This window comes from Phacochoerus africanus, chromosome 2 (genome assembly GCF_016906955.1).
Source record: "Phacochoerus africanus isolate WHEZ1 chromosome 2, ROS_Pafr_v1, whole genome shotgun sequence".
Lineage (NCBI taxonomy): Eukaryota > Metazoa > Chordata > Mammalia > Artiodactyla > Suidae > Phacochoerus > Phacochoerus africanus.
This window is the reverse complement of record NC_062545.1, coordinates 52,016,924-52,033,954: the sequence shown is the minus strand read 5'-3', so window position 1 is coordinate 52,033,954 and position 17,031 is coordinate 52,016,924. Positions and strand designations below refer to the sequence as shown.

Sequence of the window (17,031 nt, the reverse complement as noted above, 5' to 3'; positions counted from 1 at the left end):
GAATAATGTAATACAGACTTCTCTGTGCTAGAAATCTCCAGGGTAGGACCCGAGGAAGTCTGAAAGCTGGCAGGAAAGCAAGCGCAGAAGCACAGTGAAGCAGGGCCATGCTCCGCTCCCCACGCACCTGGAGGAACTACTCCAATCCCATCATCAACCTCATAATCTGAGATGTCACTATCACTGATTCGCTGGGACCCTGCACAACAGGAAGGCAAACAGATTCCTCTGTGTCTGCTTGGTTCAGGACGCATTGGAGCATATGGTTAAACTTTTTTAAGCTAATTACATTATTACTAAATACTTTTGTGTTTATTAAAGTAGAGTTGATTTACAATGTTTCATGTGTACAGCAGAGTGATTCAGTTATACATCTACATAATACAAAGTTAATTCAGATCTGGTCTTTAAAGAAATGCTTGTTCCCCAAGGATAACATTTCTTAGTATCCTTATAAGCACTTAAGAGATATAGAAGGAAGTGGATTTCAAAGAATGACATTTCAACTTTTCAAATTATTCTTTAATTATGGTATGACACTCAAGTCTACAGTAAAGTCTATATACTGTTTTCTATCCAACTAAGTGCTCTCCTCTGCAGTTTAGAGAGGACGGGACTGAGTGGAAATGAAAGGTTTAAGGAGACCTTTCTTGGCTGGAATGCCACTGAACTCGTATTATTGAAAGGGTATCAGGGCTCTTTATAAAATATTTATGTTTAGCCTTTAAAATTAGCCATTATACTGCATTAAACATTAATTTTGTGGAAATGACTGATCAGAGAAGCACTAACATGAAATATTTAATTATATGAGAAAACATATTGCTTCCAGATTTCCAAAATGAGGCTTCTAAGTTTCATTTGTTCAATAAGAGATTTAGACATAACTTAAAAATCAAAAAGTAAGTATAGAAAGAATACTGTTTTCCCAATCACCAGATGAATAACAGCAAACAAACCTTATAATATTTTGAAAAATATTACCTATGAATATTAATACTAAAAATATCCAGGAATTGTATGGTTATTAAGACGTTATATTTAGCAACCCATCAATAAAGACAGAAATTACCCCATCATTCAACCAATGAACAATTCAGTCAGTATTGGGCAACAAATTATAATTCAGAGTTTTTAAACTTTCAGATCTGGAATTACTCTACTACATCACATACGATTTTCACTGGGAAAATGGAGGAAATGATTTTGCCCAGTTTCTTTACACAGATGAATCATTTTTCAATATTTCAATCTCTAATGAACATTTGAAAAAACAACGTGAATGTTAATGTCTAATTCAATCATAACACCACAATTACTTCTGGGAACTAAAAAGACCTGTCACCTACTTTGTAGTTTCTTGCTGGAGCTTTCTCCATGGATATGTCGCCTTGGCATGAAAGGTGATGGCTGAGGCAGAGGTAGTGAAGATTCATCGTGGGTCTGAAGTTTATACCAGTGTGGCTCATCATCTAAAAGTGCTGTCTCCAGCTCTATGAGGATCTGAAAGGGCAGTTCTCAGGTTAGATCAGGCACCTTTCCCACAACATAAGAGCAGTCATAACTCATACACATCACAGAAGCTGCATGAAGCTTCTAACTCGGATCCGTACAATATACATCACCTCTCCAAGGAATTCACTCTCTTCTTCTTGCACTCTGGGCTGGTCCCACACAGTTATTTCTAGCATGCGTTCTCTAAAATCTCTACGATGTACGTGTGAATAGACAAAAGTTTGATTCCATTTCGGCTCTAGTACTTTCTTTACTGTTTTGGTTCTCCTTTTACTTTTATCACTGAAAAATAAGCATGTTTTGTAAATGAAAAAGCAAAAGCGAATATTTGCTGCCACCTACTGTAGTTTCATGTAATACTGTGCTTGGGGTTTTTATCATTTTTTAATTCATAACTTTTAATCCCCAAGTCTGAAAAGGTTGTCAAGTTTAATAAGGGTTTGGTTTTAACTACAACGTAAACAGTAGTAATGATCATAGACGCTCATACGTAAAAGTACATTCTAAATGATGTAGCTATCCAAGACAGAGGTGTAAACAAGGTAATGAAAAAAATTAAATTGGCAGATTACTTTAAAGAAATGCAAGACCTGAGGGAATTTTTAAAGGATAATGTAGTATGTTCTATCACAGAAAATCATCTATTATATTTTTTTTTGTCTTTTTTTTGTTGTTGTTGTTGTTGTTATTATTGTTGCTGTTGTTGTTGTTGCTATTTCTTGGGCCGCTCCCGCGGCATATGGAGGTTCCCAGGCTAGGGGTTGAATCGGAGCTGTAGCCACCGGCCTACGCCAGAGCCACAGCAACGCGGGATCCGAGCCGCATCTGCAACCTACACCACAGCTCACGGCAACGCCGGATCGTTAACCCACTGAGCAAGGGCAGGGACCGAACCCGCAACCTCATGGTTCCTCGTCGGATTCGTTAACCACTGCGCCATGACAGGAACTCCATCTATTATATTTTAAACTATATCACAGGTGTATGCACATGTCCAAATTCATTTACATAATATCTATTATACCTCAATAAAGCTTTAAAACATAAATGAAATGACATGCCAGGAGAGGAAACTCTACTTTGTCTATTAAAAGATTTTTTGCATATTTTTCTGAAATTATTGCCTACCTTCTATCAGGAAGAAAATACATTTTTACATAGGGATTCCTGGGACGCCCATCTACTCTAGGGGGCAGATCTGTGGCTTGCAGAACATTTACAATCAGCTGGTGTCCCACTTTATCATACCACAGTTTCACCTAGGAGTAACAGAGAAAATCTTACTTGTACAAATCATGAGGTATTACAATTTTACAAAAAACACTAAAATTATTTTTGAAGATGGAAATTTCAAATTGCAATACAATTGAATTATAGATACTATTTCTGCAAAGAATACCAACTTGAAAGGGTCACCACTTAGAACTTGACTTTTCATACATTTTAAAAGTGACTTACAATGGGCAGGCTTGCAGTGTTGACTTATACTCTCTTACATTATGTGATGAAATAAAACAAATATAATTTTTATTAACAAGAAAAGGAAAGAAGGGGATATGGAAACAATTATCCTTGGTTTTATATGCTAAATGCAAGTGATTGGTGGTTCTGAGTATCTTAATGATTCTGGCATGGCTAAGTGCATTTCGTAGCACCACCGGTAGCTGAAATAGAATACCTGAGGTTAGGAACAACAGATACAAGGAACTTAGGAGAGAAACACATTTACTGAAAGCCTCCTATACATAAACTACTGCTGATTTTTAGTATTCTCCCTCATTTAATTTTTTTTTTTTTTTGTCTTTTCAGGGGCACACCCACAGCATATGTAGTTTCCCAGGCTAGGAGTCAAATTGGAGCTGTAGCTGCCAGCCTACACCACAGTCACAGCAATGCCAGATCCTTAACCCACTGAACAAGGCTAGGGATTGAAACTGCGTCCTCATGATGCTAGCCAAATTTGCTCTGCTGAGCCACAAGAGGAACTCCTCATTTAATTTTTACAGTTAACCTACTACAGTTAATTTTCATGAGAGAAGGAAAAGGGAACAAAGGAAGGTACAATATGTAACTGATGCATTTAAACCAAAAGGCTCAGTGAAATTTCTACCAAGATTCACAATAATTTGATTGAAAGAAAACAGGAAAAGAGCACATTGAAATATTACTGTCAAATTCCTAACGCAGTCAATGCAGTATTTGTGCAGTAGACCATGTTAACTTTATATATACTTTTTTTTTTTTTTGTCTTTTTGCCATTTCTTAGGCCACTCCCTCGGCCTGTGGAGGTTCCCAGGCTAGGGGTCAAATCAGAGCTGTAGCCACTGGCCTACACCAGAGCCACAGCAATGCCGGATCCGAGCCGCATCTGCAACCTACACCATAGCCCACGGCAATGCCAGGTCCGCAACCCACTGAGCAAGGTCAGGGATCAAACCCGCAACTTCACGGTTCCTGGTTGGATTCGTTAACCACTGTGCCACGACGGGAACTCCCTATATATACATTTTTAATTTAGAATTTAGCTATGGGCTTAAGGTTAATAAGAACTATAAGCATGAATCGTTGAATAGGTAAATACTGGAATACTTTAAAGAGTCATTATAATAACAAGCTAATGTAACATGGGAGTAGTAAGGGACAGATTAAGAATGTAAACACGGATCTGTTTCAGTCCTTATCTCTGCTCCCCATCAGTATAAGAGGTGTGCTTTCCATAAAACCAAAATGAATTTTATTTCTCTTAAAATTTAGGTGGAATGCAATGAGAGGTTCCCATACACACTGAAATTTAAAAAGCTGGCAGGGCAGATAAAACAGGGACCTCACAAAGATATTCAATCTACTAAAAATAGAAGCAAAAACCAGGAAAGGTTTTAAAAATAACAGCAAGCTTACAGTTATCTTCTTTGTTTAATTAAAACTAAGAGCAGAGCATCAAAAACAGATGTTATAAAAGCAGCAACAGATCAACTATTTATAGAATAATTTCAATCAAGATTTTCCTTCTGTGGGTAATACAAATGTCCTGTATTCTACCATAATCTACATAAATGTGGCCTTTCCTAATAATTGGTCCCGGTTTTTTTACTCCAGCTTTTTCCAGATCACATAGAAAGCAAGAGTGAGGAAAATTGTATTTTGTCATGCTAATATCAGCAACGAAGAGTTTCATCAGGGAGTTTCTGTTGTGGTTTAGTGGTTAACGAACCCAACTAGTATACATAATGACACAGGTTCCATCCCCAGCCTCGATCAGTGGGTTAAGTATCTGGCGGCATTGCTGTGAGCTGTGGTGTAGGTCACAAATGTTGCTCAGATCCTGCGATCCTGCGTTGCTGTGGCTGTGGTGTAGGCTGGCAGCTGCAGCTCCAATTCGACCCCTAGCCTGGGAACCTCCATATGCTGCAGGTGCGGCCCTAAGAAGACAAAAGACAAACAAAAAAAGAGTTTCCTCAAATGTCTTAAAAAGTTAAAAGATAAGTTTCTCAAGATCCAGGCTCATAAGGTTTCTAGGCAAATGGACCATGACTTTCTTAGTTTTATTATGTCTAACAACTCACCTTAGAAACTTTTGTATAGCACACACAAAAAATTGATATTTTATTTCCTATGTGATAGTTTATCATTTAATGTTTAGAGCATCTGGAACACTGTAGGCACTCAATAATAAATATTTTCAAATACATATATGAGTAACAGAATAATGCAATAAATGTACAAAAAACTAACAAAGTAGATTATGCTGGTAAATGACTCTGATTATGTTCCAGGCTTCGGAGAAAGCCACACATTTTAAAGACAGACTCAGAACACTGAGCTAATACTAATGGTTTCCAACATGGACAAAAAACACATACGGAAAGTTGTCCTGGTAAGACTTGTGGGGCATCTTTGAGAGCTCCTGGGCTTGTTGGAGAAATAACAGAAATGGAAGGCCTTTCCATCTTCTGAGATTCAAAGGAACTGGAACCTAAAATGAGAAAAACAAATTAGGCACTTTTTAATTACATACTTGTAATGTATGTGTGCAGAATACATATTTCTCATGAAGTTTTAAATGTATCTGTGACTGGCATAAAACCGTAATTCAATACCATCAACGAGTGCAGGACCTCCTTTCAATGGTATAGCTGTCGAAAGTTATCATCCTGTCTTTTTTGGGTAACTGCCTACTTTAAAAGGATATAATCAAATACTGTATTTATTTGCTACAATGTATAAGTACTGGTTTTCTACACTTCTGTAGGGTATTGCCCAGTGCAGGCTCTTTCACGGCTTCACATATAGTTAAAGTCTTCATGTTCTTAGTGATGAGAAGTTGATACTTGTCTTATTAGTTATCTTAGGATCATCTATTGAATTGTCCATACTAAAATTAAAATGCATGCACATAAAATTTATGAGGGATGTCTAAGCCTAGATAGGATGCAGCACTGTTTTAAAATAAGATCTGCTTTTCAGGTTTGGTCCACAGATCAATCTTGTGGCTGTCTGAGGATGCTGTCTAGTGACTCGTGTGCGGAGGAGGCTGGCTTCCCACTCAGCCCATTAGTGAGGCTCTTTTCCTCCTCTTTTTAAATGAAAGACTTCTCTTCCCAATCACTGATCAAGTGTTCACAGTCAGCAGCGTGGCTGTCTGTGGAACACTATTACCCCAGCAAGTATAACCTTGAACCCACACCCATTCAAAACTCATTGAGCAAACACTATTTATGGACCATTTCCCAGGACTATGTCATCCACACTTTTTTTCCATACATGCAGATCATGTTTAAATTAAATCACATGGCATCATTCTCTGCATGTTCTGAAGACTTCTAACTATAGTAAAGAGTGCTATAAAATTCTTTGTTACTGTCTCTTTTATGAAGTATTCTTAGAATAACTTTTTTCTTTGGTCTCAGTACAAGGACATTGTTGCTTCTAATAGTACGTTTCTAATATTACAGCAGTTTTTTTTTTTAATAGCATCATGGTTTCACTCCTCTTTGGTTTTACATAACTCAAAACCAAATCTGGGCTCATCTCTAGCAGGTATGTAGACCATAACGCCATGCATCTGATATTCTAATCTAATCTCTGGTTACCTGTTTATTCCACCCATATATTTCCTACCTTCTTATAACCATCACTTGTTTTCCCCTTAAACCATCTTGTATTTTATATTTCTATAAGTCAAGTTACATAATGACACGATCAAGCCCAAGTATAATTAATTTAACACCCATCCATTCACTGCAAAGTAAATATTTGGGTCACTTACGCATTGTCCTCAAAAACCCCATGACTTGTCCAGACTTTATTACACATACCATCTTTCAACTAGAGTTCCTTTAATGCCCACGTAGACAATTCAACCATCTAGCCTCAGCTCCTTTACCTCTTTATTTCCACTGAAAATTATCTCTACTCCACACACTCATTTCCACAATCATATCTAGTATGGTTATACTGTATTAAAATATGTTAATGTGCCTATTTCCTTCACTAAACTGCTCATGAGACTGAGTTAGTCTCCAATCAAAAAGAAGAATCCTGCATAGCAACACATTTTTATGTACAGCAAAGAGAACTATTACTGGCATATTAGTTTAATTCTGTGTGTCCTGATGCAAAAGGTATTGCCAAAGACAACTTTTAGAGCCACACACATACACAGAAAGTGGAAAGAAAAAATCTTAGAGTAGAACTTCTTTGGGTTGCCAGCTAATTTAGTTATATCAAGAAACTAAGGAAAATGATAAATCCTATACTCACTGGACTCCAGTGGAGGATGGGAGCTCTCAGGAATCCGTGGAATGTCACTAAAAGAAACAGGGTATGGTGAAAATCCCATTAGCTAAACCACCCTGCCCAAGGCAACAGCAGCCACATTTTATTTCAGTGGTGTGAAAAATCCTTTTGAGTCTTTACAGGTGTGGAAATGGACTGGAGTTACTATTAAGGCAATTACTAATGTGCATGAATGTCAAACACCACACAAAAAAAATTGCAGTAAAAATAAGTTTTTATATATTTAATAGCAAAACACTAACATGACAACAATCAGACTAATATTGTGGTTAAAATTACCACAATATTTTTACTACCAAAACAGCAGGTTTTGGAAATAAAAAAATGTTAAAGGTAATATTTTATTTCAATTCTAGAAAATCAAAATGACACATATTTTATAAATCAGTAATATGTTTTACAAACACATCTGAAAGAGTTTACTGAATGAAGGGATGGAAACACCTCTTGATAATAAAATAATATGATGAATATCATGGGCAAAGTTAATAAAATGAAAAGGATGAATTGCTTTGGAAATTAAAAATGGTTCAAGCTTGCAACAAAAAAGCCAAAATATTTTATATATGTGGATACATAATTCATATACACATATATAACCCTATATAGAGATTAATATCTCTATGCCAAAGTTAACTTAATATATGACCATTTACTATATGATTAGAAAGTGATGTGAGAACACCCATCCCTGCCACACTCACAATTTACTCTGAACAAATATTTAATATAACCTCAGCTTCATCCATTATCCACTGTGGCCTTAAGAACCCTGGACCGGCTTGGTTTGGGAATTTTACTGTGTTAATAAACTAGTTTAACCTCTTTTTTCCAAAACATATTAGTATCAATTTAAAGAGATTAACAATATGCAAGTATTAACATGACATTTAAAGCAGACTGGAGTTAGCTAGTACCAGCAGAATTATTAGAACATTATTTAAGAATTTCTAACCACTTACCTTGTGAACTAACTTCACTTTGATTTTCTTTGCACTTTTGGGGGGAATTGAAATAAAAGCAGTTTTCTGTTTGATTATTTTCCTGACTCTTCATTTTCACTTTTTGGGGCAAAGTAATTCTCATAACCACCTATAGTTAATGCTTCTTACAAATGACAATTCATCCTCTGTTGTGCATTTTATGAACACACTTTATTACATGTTTATGTGTAACTAATAATTTGTACAAAATGTACATTTTATGTGATAATTAGACTAATTTTCAATACCTAAGACACAAGAAACAATCTTCTGCTACCTACTCTTAAATTCATCAAGGCAAATAAAAGGTCATTCTTAAAAACCTAGAAACTATAATTTTTTAGACAGTACAAGTTCTTTGAAAATCAGCCTCAAAGTCAATTACGAAAATTAAATTTGGAACTCTAAAGCCAGAAACAAGCTTTGAATCTTATGTGTCTGTGAAAGAAGAATTGGAGAAGTTGTTAAAAAAAAAAAAAACTTGTTAAAGTGATTTTGAATTAAAAAGTATTTAATGTTAATTGCTTCAATAATATTTTCAGGCATAAATTTCCACTTGATATTTACACAAGCCTTCTTCATTCTGCTCACAAATGGGGTGGCAAAACAGTTTTTAATAGCAAGTATAAACATATGGCAAAGAATACTATGTTTGGTAGGTTAGTAAAAATATACAGTATCTCAAGGTGGCTGATGTCTTTTAGACCATGCTGGTCAAGGTGCATGGACGTCTCATTTGGTGTGATTCTTGGAATCACCATCCCACTAAACTATGAATAAATATCTGCTTTCTGTTTACATTAATGATAGAACTACATTAAGCACAATTATTAAATCTAGATAGGATTATTCTCCCAGGATTCTGATAATTTCTCTACTAACTTGGAAGTTGATGCCAAGTTTGATTTTTATTTAAATGTAATCTTTGTATTTCCATATTCTGGGAATTCCATAATCCATAACAATTTAGGGTTTGGCTGTGCAGATAATATTTTTTAAATTATGTTCATACAAAAGTAAAAATAAAGAAAATGTTATTCCAGTCCACTTTAATTGTCTGTTACTTTTTTTAAGGCATCATTGATCAATAGTATTTTATCTGATTACTTTTAAAACCTCTATATATTTGAAAGTATTTGGCAATGTGCACAAAGATTTTAAATTTTGTTTTTTATACTTCTGATTCATTTTCCAATTTACTTACCTCTTTTCCAGCCTCATATTTACCTCAGCATTAGAAGACATGTTATATAAAACTAGCATAAATTATTATTTTTAAAAATAGTCACTATTTTTAAAAAATCTGCATGGAAATGTACAATACTTCTGCAAATGTCTTTGATGTTTACTCTTAATAATCACCACTTAAATTGATTATAAGATTTCCTTGATTTTAGAGTTTATGTGTGTATATATACATGTTATTCTTTGGAATATATGAACATACAGTTTCAGTTGTTTAAGAATTAGGATAATTATATTTTCTCATATGTTTTACACTGACATATATTCATGAGAAAAACAAAAATTTAAGGATACTACTTTACAACTTAAAAAGTCTTGAATTATGGCTCCATAATATTTTAGGGAATACAGAAAAAGGGAATATTTCCAAAAATATATTCAAATAATAAGCCAACCATAACGAGATAGTTCAAAATGCCTTCCAAAAAATTAGACAGGAGAAATGAACGTCTGGACTTCGGGTTTGTTAGGAGAAACATGGGAACTCCATATACAGATAGAGAAAATATCCCATTGGCTGCAGATAATTAAACTATGCTGAAAACTGAAGTTTTAAAAACATCATACCAATTATTATGGCCAAATAAAATGTTAAAGTATTTCACACTTGCCGGATTTTAAATAAAATTTGGAACTACCCATGGGTTAAGATACAGAAAAAATATTCCTTTCTTAGCAGAATAATAAAAAGTTCATGTAGACATATGAAATCATTACTATTTTAAATATCACAATAAGGTGAATGTGTTAGTGACTCCCTCAAAGGAAAAACTACAATAATTTAGAATTACTAAAAATAAATAGTTTTACTACTGAAAGAAAATGTTTTTCCTTTATAGTTCACTTCTAAAAAATGCAGCAATATTTTTTGATACTACAATTGTTAATCTGTGGGGCTTCTAAAACGTAGTGAAAAAAATTCAGTATTTATGTTTAAAAATTAAGAGATTTAAAAAATCTAAAATGTATGCCCATATTTGAAGAAAAAACTATCCATATTAACATGTACTGTTTGAATGTATAAACTTCTTTTTAAAACCCTGCTAATACATGTAATTTACTAAACTTAAGAAGTAAGTTTTTTTAGCCTTACCCAATAGGCCTTGAAACAATAATTTCAACTTGAGGTTCTGATTTTGATTCTAAAATAATGTTGTAAACTTCTTCATTTGTAGCTCCCGGCAGGGGTTTACCATTCCATTCTAGAACTTCATCCCCTTGAATTTAAAAAAAAGGGTATTTTTTTACCTTATATATTGTTTATTTTTATCTTTTCTTGTTTTTTTTTAACAAAGAAATGCAAAACATATACAAATAGTTTGTCTAGGCTCTGCTCTCAAAAGCAAATTGATTGCCATATAATGTCCGCTAAATGGTTCTTCTAAACACTTTTTTCTTTTTTTCTTTTTCTTTCCCCCAGAGAATGTTACTGGTCACTGGAAACGGTACAATACAAAACTACCTTTATCTTCTGAGAAATACCAGAAATAATATAAAAATCATCTCATGCTATGGGATGGAATTAGCACAGCTCATTTGGAAACATTAAAAAATAATAATTAGCAGCATGCCCTCAATATAATAAATGTAGGCAGCTCTATATGTAAAAGATCATTAAATGCTGCATAAATCCTGCTTTACTTTTGGTAGAAATAGCAATTAACATTTGTTAGCATGAATTTTCCAATTACAAGTCATGCTTCATTGCCTTCACCAGATGCACAACAGAATAAAAATGCATGAAAAGGATTTGAACTCATACCCATAGGGTAACGCGGGTAGCTATGGCAAAGTTACGAAGCAAGCAGATGTAAAACTGTTGCGTGACAGTTAACCCACTTCCAGATGTTCATAACACACACATTCTATACATAATAGATATTGTTCGCATTAAAATTAGAAAATATGTGTAAAATAATTAAAAACATAGGACTTATTAGTTTGTTAAATAATTGATGATTCATCGAGGAGAGTAATACAATGTGAAAACACATGGGCTGACAGCCTGTTACGTTAACTAGAGTTTTCACCAAAGATCATTTGGAGAAAATCACATATTTTCATAAACACTTAGAGCAGTTTTAGGTCTCAGATGTCTCTGCCCAGTACCCTCTGACTGACAACGGCAGGCTCAGCCAAAACATCCCATCCTCAGTGATACTCTGAGTTGTCATACTTTTTTTTTTTTTATGTTTCAGCTTATTTTGTTGTTCTTGACGTCTACAACAGTTAAGTCATTAGGCAAATGTGTATCAACCTAATGGATCAATATCATCATTATACATTTTAAAGCTAACAATCAATATAAAATTGTTTAGTTTTTAGCCACGCCTTTAAAAAAAGGTAGAAAATTTTCTTTTTGCTAGGATTATTTTAAAGTAACCCCAAGTGTTTGCTTATTCAAAAGTAAAATGGCAATATTTGATAAGTATATAATGCTGTTTTGGTATAGCAAAAGAGTAGAGCTACTATCAATAGTTAAATGACTTTCTGAACATTTGACCTAAGGTGTTACCTAAGAGTTTTTCAAAAAGGCAGTGAATACACGTCACTACATAAAAAAAAAAAAAAAGGTACAAGTTTAAAATATACTAGGAGAATTTTAAATTTATTGACCAAGGAAAGAAAGTTTACATCATGTGAATGTATATGTATGTGTGTATGTGTGTGTGTGCATGTGTGTATGAAAAAAAAAGATATTTTCTAAAACAGTACTTACCCTGATATTTTTTATTCTATTACGTTATATTTCATTTTTTAAAAATGATGGATGCAAACCATTAAATCAACTTTACTACCCAGCAATGAGCTTCAGTCAACATTTTGCAAAAGTACTGCATTATAAAATTCTTCTTTTTATAGATAGCAACCTGGAAGCATAACTTTTAATATCAAATTACCTTAATACATGTATTTATTAACAAATCAATAACTCTTAAACTAGAAGGTGGTCTCTTTAACAATATTTATTTACACATGAATAATCTTTTCAGGCAGGGATATAGAGTATGAGGATACAGAGATAAAAAAAGAGACTTTCCCTTGCCCTTAAATTTGGTGGAGGAGAAATACAGAAATGAATATCTTCAATAAAATGTTATATGCCATGACAGGTTTCATCTGAGGAAAAGAAGGAGAGCCAGGGAATGTCAGAGGAGTAGTTATTAGCTACTGCTCAGGTGAGATACCAGGAAACACTTTAGAATTAAGGCAGCTTTAGATAAGTTTTGAAGGATGGAAAGGACTTCAACAGACAGCACAAGAGCAGAAAAACAACCACTGGCCAGGAACTGCAGGTGGAAACAACTGGCCAGTAACCCCCAATGGATCGCCACAGCTGGGGTGAGGTGAGAGGTAAGAGGGTGGCTGGAATTGTTAGTAGGGGACAAGATACAGAGCTTTCACCTGTCCAGATGGTGCCTGAGAGATACTGAAGGATCTTAAAAGAGAGTGTGGTTTGATGATGAAGTCAAACAATGGTGCAGGGCACGGACATAAGGCAAGAGCAGTAGGAAAAGCTATGGCAGAATTAAAGCAAGGCTGCAATGTTGAACAAAGGTCACACTAATAAAAAGTACTGTAGTTGGATAACCAATGATTATATGCCAAGGGAAGGAAAATAGTTCCTAAATAATAATGTAACTTGAACAGAAAATACTGTCTAATTTTTAAAAATACTTTTTCAAATATACCAATTTCTTCAAGTGAAAAGCACATTTATATGACTTATAGTTAATTTGAGTTTTTAACATTTTAAGTTCTCAGACTCTATGCACATAAGGGCGTTAAATAAATGAAATTAATCACTAAGGGATATATAATATAGAAAAAACCCTTCACAGACTTTCTTAATCATCTACTAAGAAACACAAAGACAAAAACCAAAGGGCATCATATTTATAATCTGATCTGCAAATTCAGATTTCTGTAGTTAAAGTTATCTTACACTTGAGTAGACAGAAAGAGATTCTTATACTTTTCATGGCTTATTTTTAAGTCATTAAACATATGGATTTTCTCCTCATATGATACCTGCAGAGCACATCCCTATCAAAGAAAAAGTCTAAATGATTTTGAACTGATATCCTGGAAATCAACTACAATAAAAATGTCCTTAACAGTCATAGAATATTTTTCTAATGGTTCTAATAATTATAACCATAAGGTATAAAAACAGAAAACATGGTCTAGAAATGTTCGCTTTCCATGTGCTGTGAGTTATTTATCCTCAGTGCTACAGTCCAGCCTACCCTGTTTTCTTTATAATTGTCTGGCAAATGCATATGCAGACACTCTAACCAAAATATTTCTACTAAACTCTGAAGTCAGTGAAGTGGAAACAGTTAATATGATTAACATGTTATTATGTTAATACAATTTTGACTACAATGAAAAATAAACAATTTATCAAAAATAGATCTTAAAGTATTTTGCTACTAAGTATAGCATATCTAAATACATTCAATTTATTTATTATGACTTGTTAAGGTTACAAAGCAACATAATGTCAGTTTCCAAACACCAAGAAGTAGCATGTCTGCAGGAGTATAATATATGTTGCATTTAAACAAATATTTTATTACATAATCTCTGTAAGAAATGTGATTATGATTATATTTTATTAAAAACACTGGTACTAAATAAGTGTTTGGGGGCCACTATGAAAGACTTTAATAATTATTATGGCTTAAAATACAAAGGATTAAACAGTGATATTATTTTTTTGCATGGGCTAAACTATTTTGGGTTCTTGCATCAACATTATGAAGTCACATAGGAAAATAAGTAATCCTTCAGCATTTTGCATCTATTTATTTTCACATAAATTAAAGATTCCCATTCATTCTCTCCAAACTACTACTGATAATATAGTTAACTATTATTATAATCAGTAAGTATCCATATCAGAAAAAAAACATGCATGCATCAAAATTTGTTGTTCACCTAATTGACTTATATATAACTTACCCCAAACTCAAAACCACCAACTCATGCATACAGTAGACCTTATTTAAATGTTAAAAAATAAACTTTACCTGCTCGCAAGTGTCCAACTACATCTGCAAGGCTACCCTTCTTTACTTTGGTGATGAAGGCACCAAGGCGTCCCAAGTCAGTCATTTTTCCTCCAACAACCTGGATAATTATAAATTTATAAGTTCCCAAGACTCACACTGAAATGTTAAGTTTATTAGTTTGAGGAATTAATCTCACAGCTTTTGTGATGTGTCTAGATTTGAGTGTAAGGATAAAAATGCAGTGAGATCCAATTTTTGATTAAAGGAGCCTTCAGCAGAGTTATGACAAGGAAACAGCATCTCAGAGCACATGAGATGACATGTGTCCTACGGAAGTTTATGTACTGGCTCCTCAACCTAACCTAACACAGAAGGGCACCAGGAACAGCGTACGCCCTGAGACAACAGTCTTCCCAATTCACACACAGCAAGTGCTGGACACTGTTTTCTAGGGAGGGTTCTTTTTCTCTTTACCTTCCAAATGCACTTGAATTTCTAGATTCAGATAATGTGCCACTGTGACATGAGATCTTGATATCTTTTGTATATTTTCAGTAGAATATCAGTCTAAGACAAAGACTGGGTATTAAACCAAGAACAGGCTCCTCTGGGGAAGGTATTTACCATGGTCCAGAGTTACAGCTTAAGTTGATCTCAGCTACTGAGCACATGAATGACTCCCTCATCTGAAATCCATATGGGATCCAATTTAACTCTCCAAGTCTGCATTATATTACTGAATAACTGACACACTCACCTGGGTCTTTCTCTATAACTAAAATTAAACACATCTCAAAGTTTCTAAGTTTAATTTCTCCCAGTGCAGGGGCTCAACAAGCATAATTAAAAATAGGAAGGATACTGTCAAAAGTTGAGGTTGGTCCATATTCTTAGGGACATGCTCAGCAGTAGCGTTGATCAGAATTATTTCATAGCAAGAGAAATTAATGATAATAATCAATAAGATGACATTAAATTAAACACATTTTTTCAGTTAGATTAATTATCAAGGGTTTTGAAGAGGTCAAACCATCACACAACTATAATACGATAGTATAGAGATTTCTTGGTAAATAATAATTTTAAAGCAACACCTTTAAATGTTTTAGGTTTATGAAAGCAAATAAAACCATGTGATTCAACACATACACATGCATACACATAATAAAACAGAGTGTATATGCATATACCTTTTTTTAACCAAAATCATAATCTTTGTAACTTGTTAGTTTTTTAAAATCATTACCAGTTAGAAGTCAGTTAACATTTTTTTTTATTTTATATTTTTTTAAATAATTTTAGCCACCACCTGTGGCATGTAGAACTTCTGGGGCCAGGGATCAAACCCACACCACAGCAGCAACCCAAGCCACTGTAGTGACAATACCAGAGACTTAACCCACTGTGCCATAAGGGAACTCTAGTCAATTAACATTTTAAAAAGATATATTTTACTCTTTTGGGACTACTATAAATTCTACTGTGCTTAGGAAACAATCTCTTTAATGATATTTTATGTTACTTGTCAAGATAATGTGTGTTTATCTAATTTTACCATCCATTAAAACCATTTTAATGTAAAAATTGTCCTTGAACTTTATATTCAGAGAAAATTTCTTTAGTTTTCCTAAAGTATCCTAACACACTCATATGCTATTCTTAACAAAATGATTTTAAAATATTACCCAGATAAAAATACTAAATATACCGTAAGACATCACTGTGTTAACAAAACACAGTCACTAGATGAACTTGAAGAGGAAAGACATTTAAAAATCATTGTCAGAAACTTTGTTGATGAATAATATATTTCATCCTTTAAAACACATTATAAACCAGCATACTCACTTTCAGACCCAGTAATGCACCTGACTCTTTGGGCATTGTTGTTCTCTTGTTAAGAATAACACGTCCAATTAATCGATCTCCCTCTTTAGATGGTTGCCACGTTACAGGATGCTATAAAACATGAAGAAAGTTTAAAAAGATAAACCAGCTATTTTCTTTTCTATGAACACATTATTATTGGTTGTAGTCCCTCAGTTAAAGACACCCTAGAGGGAATGCTTTATTTTGGTGGGTTCTATCCTTGGCTTAAAACAATTTTTATTTACAGCTGTATTTTATTTGCAATAGGCACTTACTATACCAAATAGTTCTAAAAGTAGTCAGCAACTAAGTACATGTCTAAAATATGCTCTGACATGAAATTAACTGAAAATTTTAAATGTATCTGCTTACATAAATAAAACCAATTCTGTATTTTGAGGTGTGAATGTTCATATTATGATAAAATAATATCTGACTTACCTATAGTCATTATTTAATACTTGCTTTTACTTACTTTAAAATTTATCATCCAGTGATAACTGTTTTTTTTCTTCAAAACTGTACTGTCTTAAATGAAATCAATATTTTCTCTCATAACATGTATAATGGAGCGGAATAAGATTACTATCTGTGGAGTTTCCATC

At 33.8% G+C, this 17,031-nt stretch overlaps 1 protein-coding gene across 1 annotated transcript in view; it reads right to left on the bottom strand.

Annotated features, from left to right (window-relative positions):
- RIMS1 (regulating synaptic membrane exocytosis 1) overlaps window positions 1–17,031 on the bottom strand; it is a 461,151-nt gene that overhangs the window by 152,569 nt on the left and 291,551 nt on the right. The window contains 9 exon segments of the mRNA XM_047760358.1: window positions 128–199; window positions 1,350–1,503; window positions 1,626–1,797; window positions 2,644–2,774; window positions 5,376–5,488; window positions 7,276–7,322; window positions 10,633–10,756; window positions 14,576–14,675; window positions 16,406–16,516. Of these exon segments, the coding sequence (XP_047616314.1) occupies window positions 128–199; window positions 1,350–1,503; window positions 1,626–1,797; window positions 2,644–2,774; window positions 5,376–5,488; window positions 7,276–7,322; window positions 10,633–10,756; window positions 14,576–14,675; window positions 16,406–16,516 (1,024 nt within the window).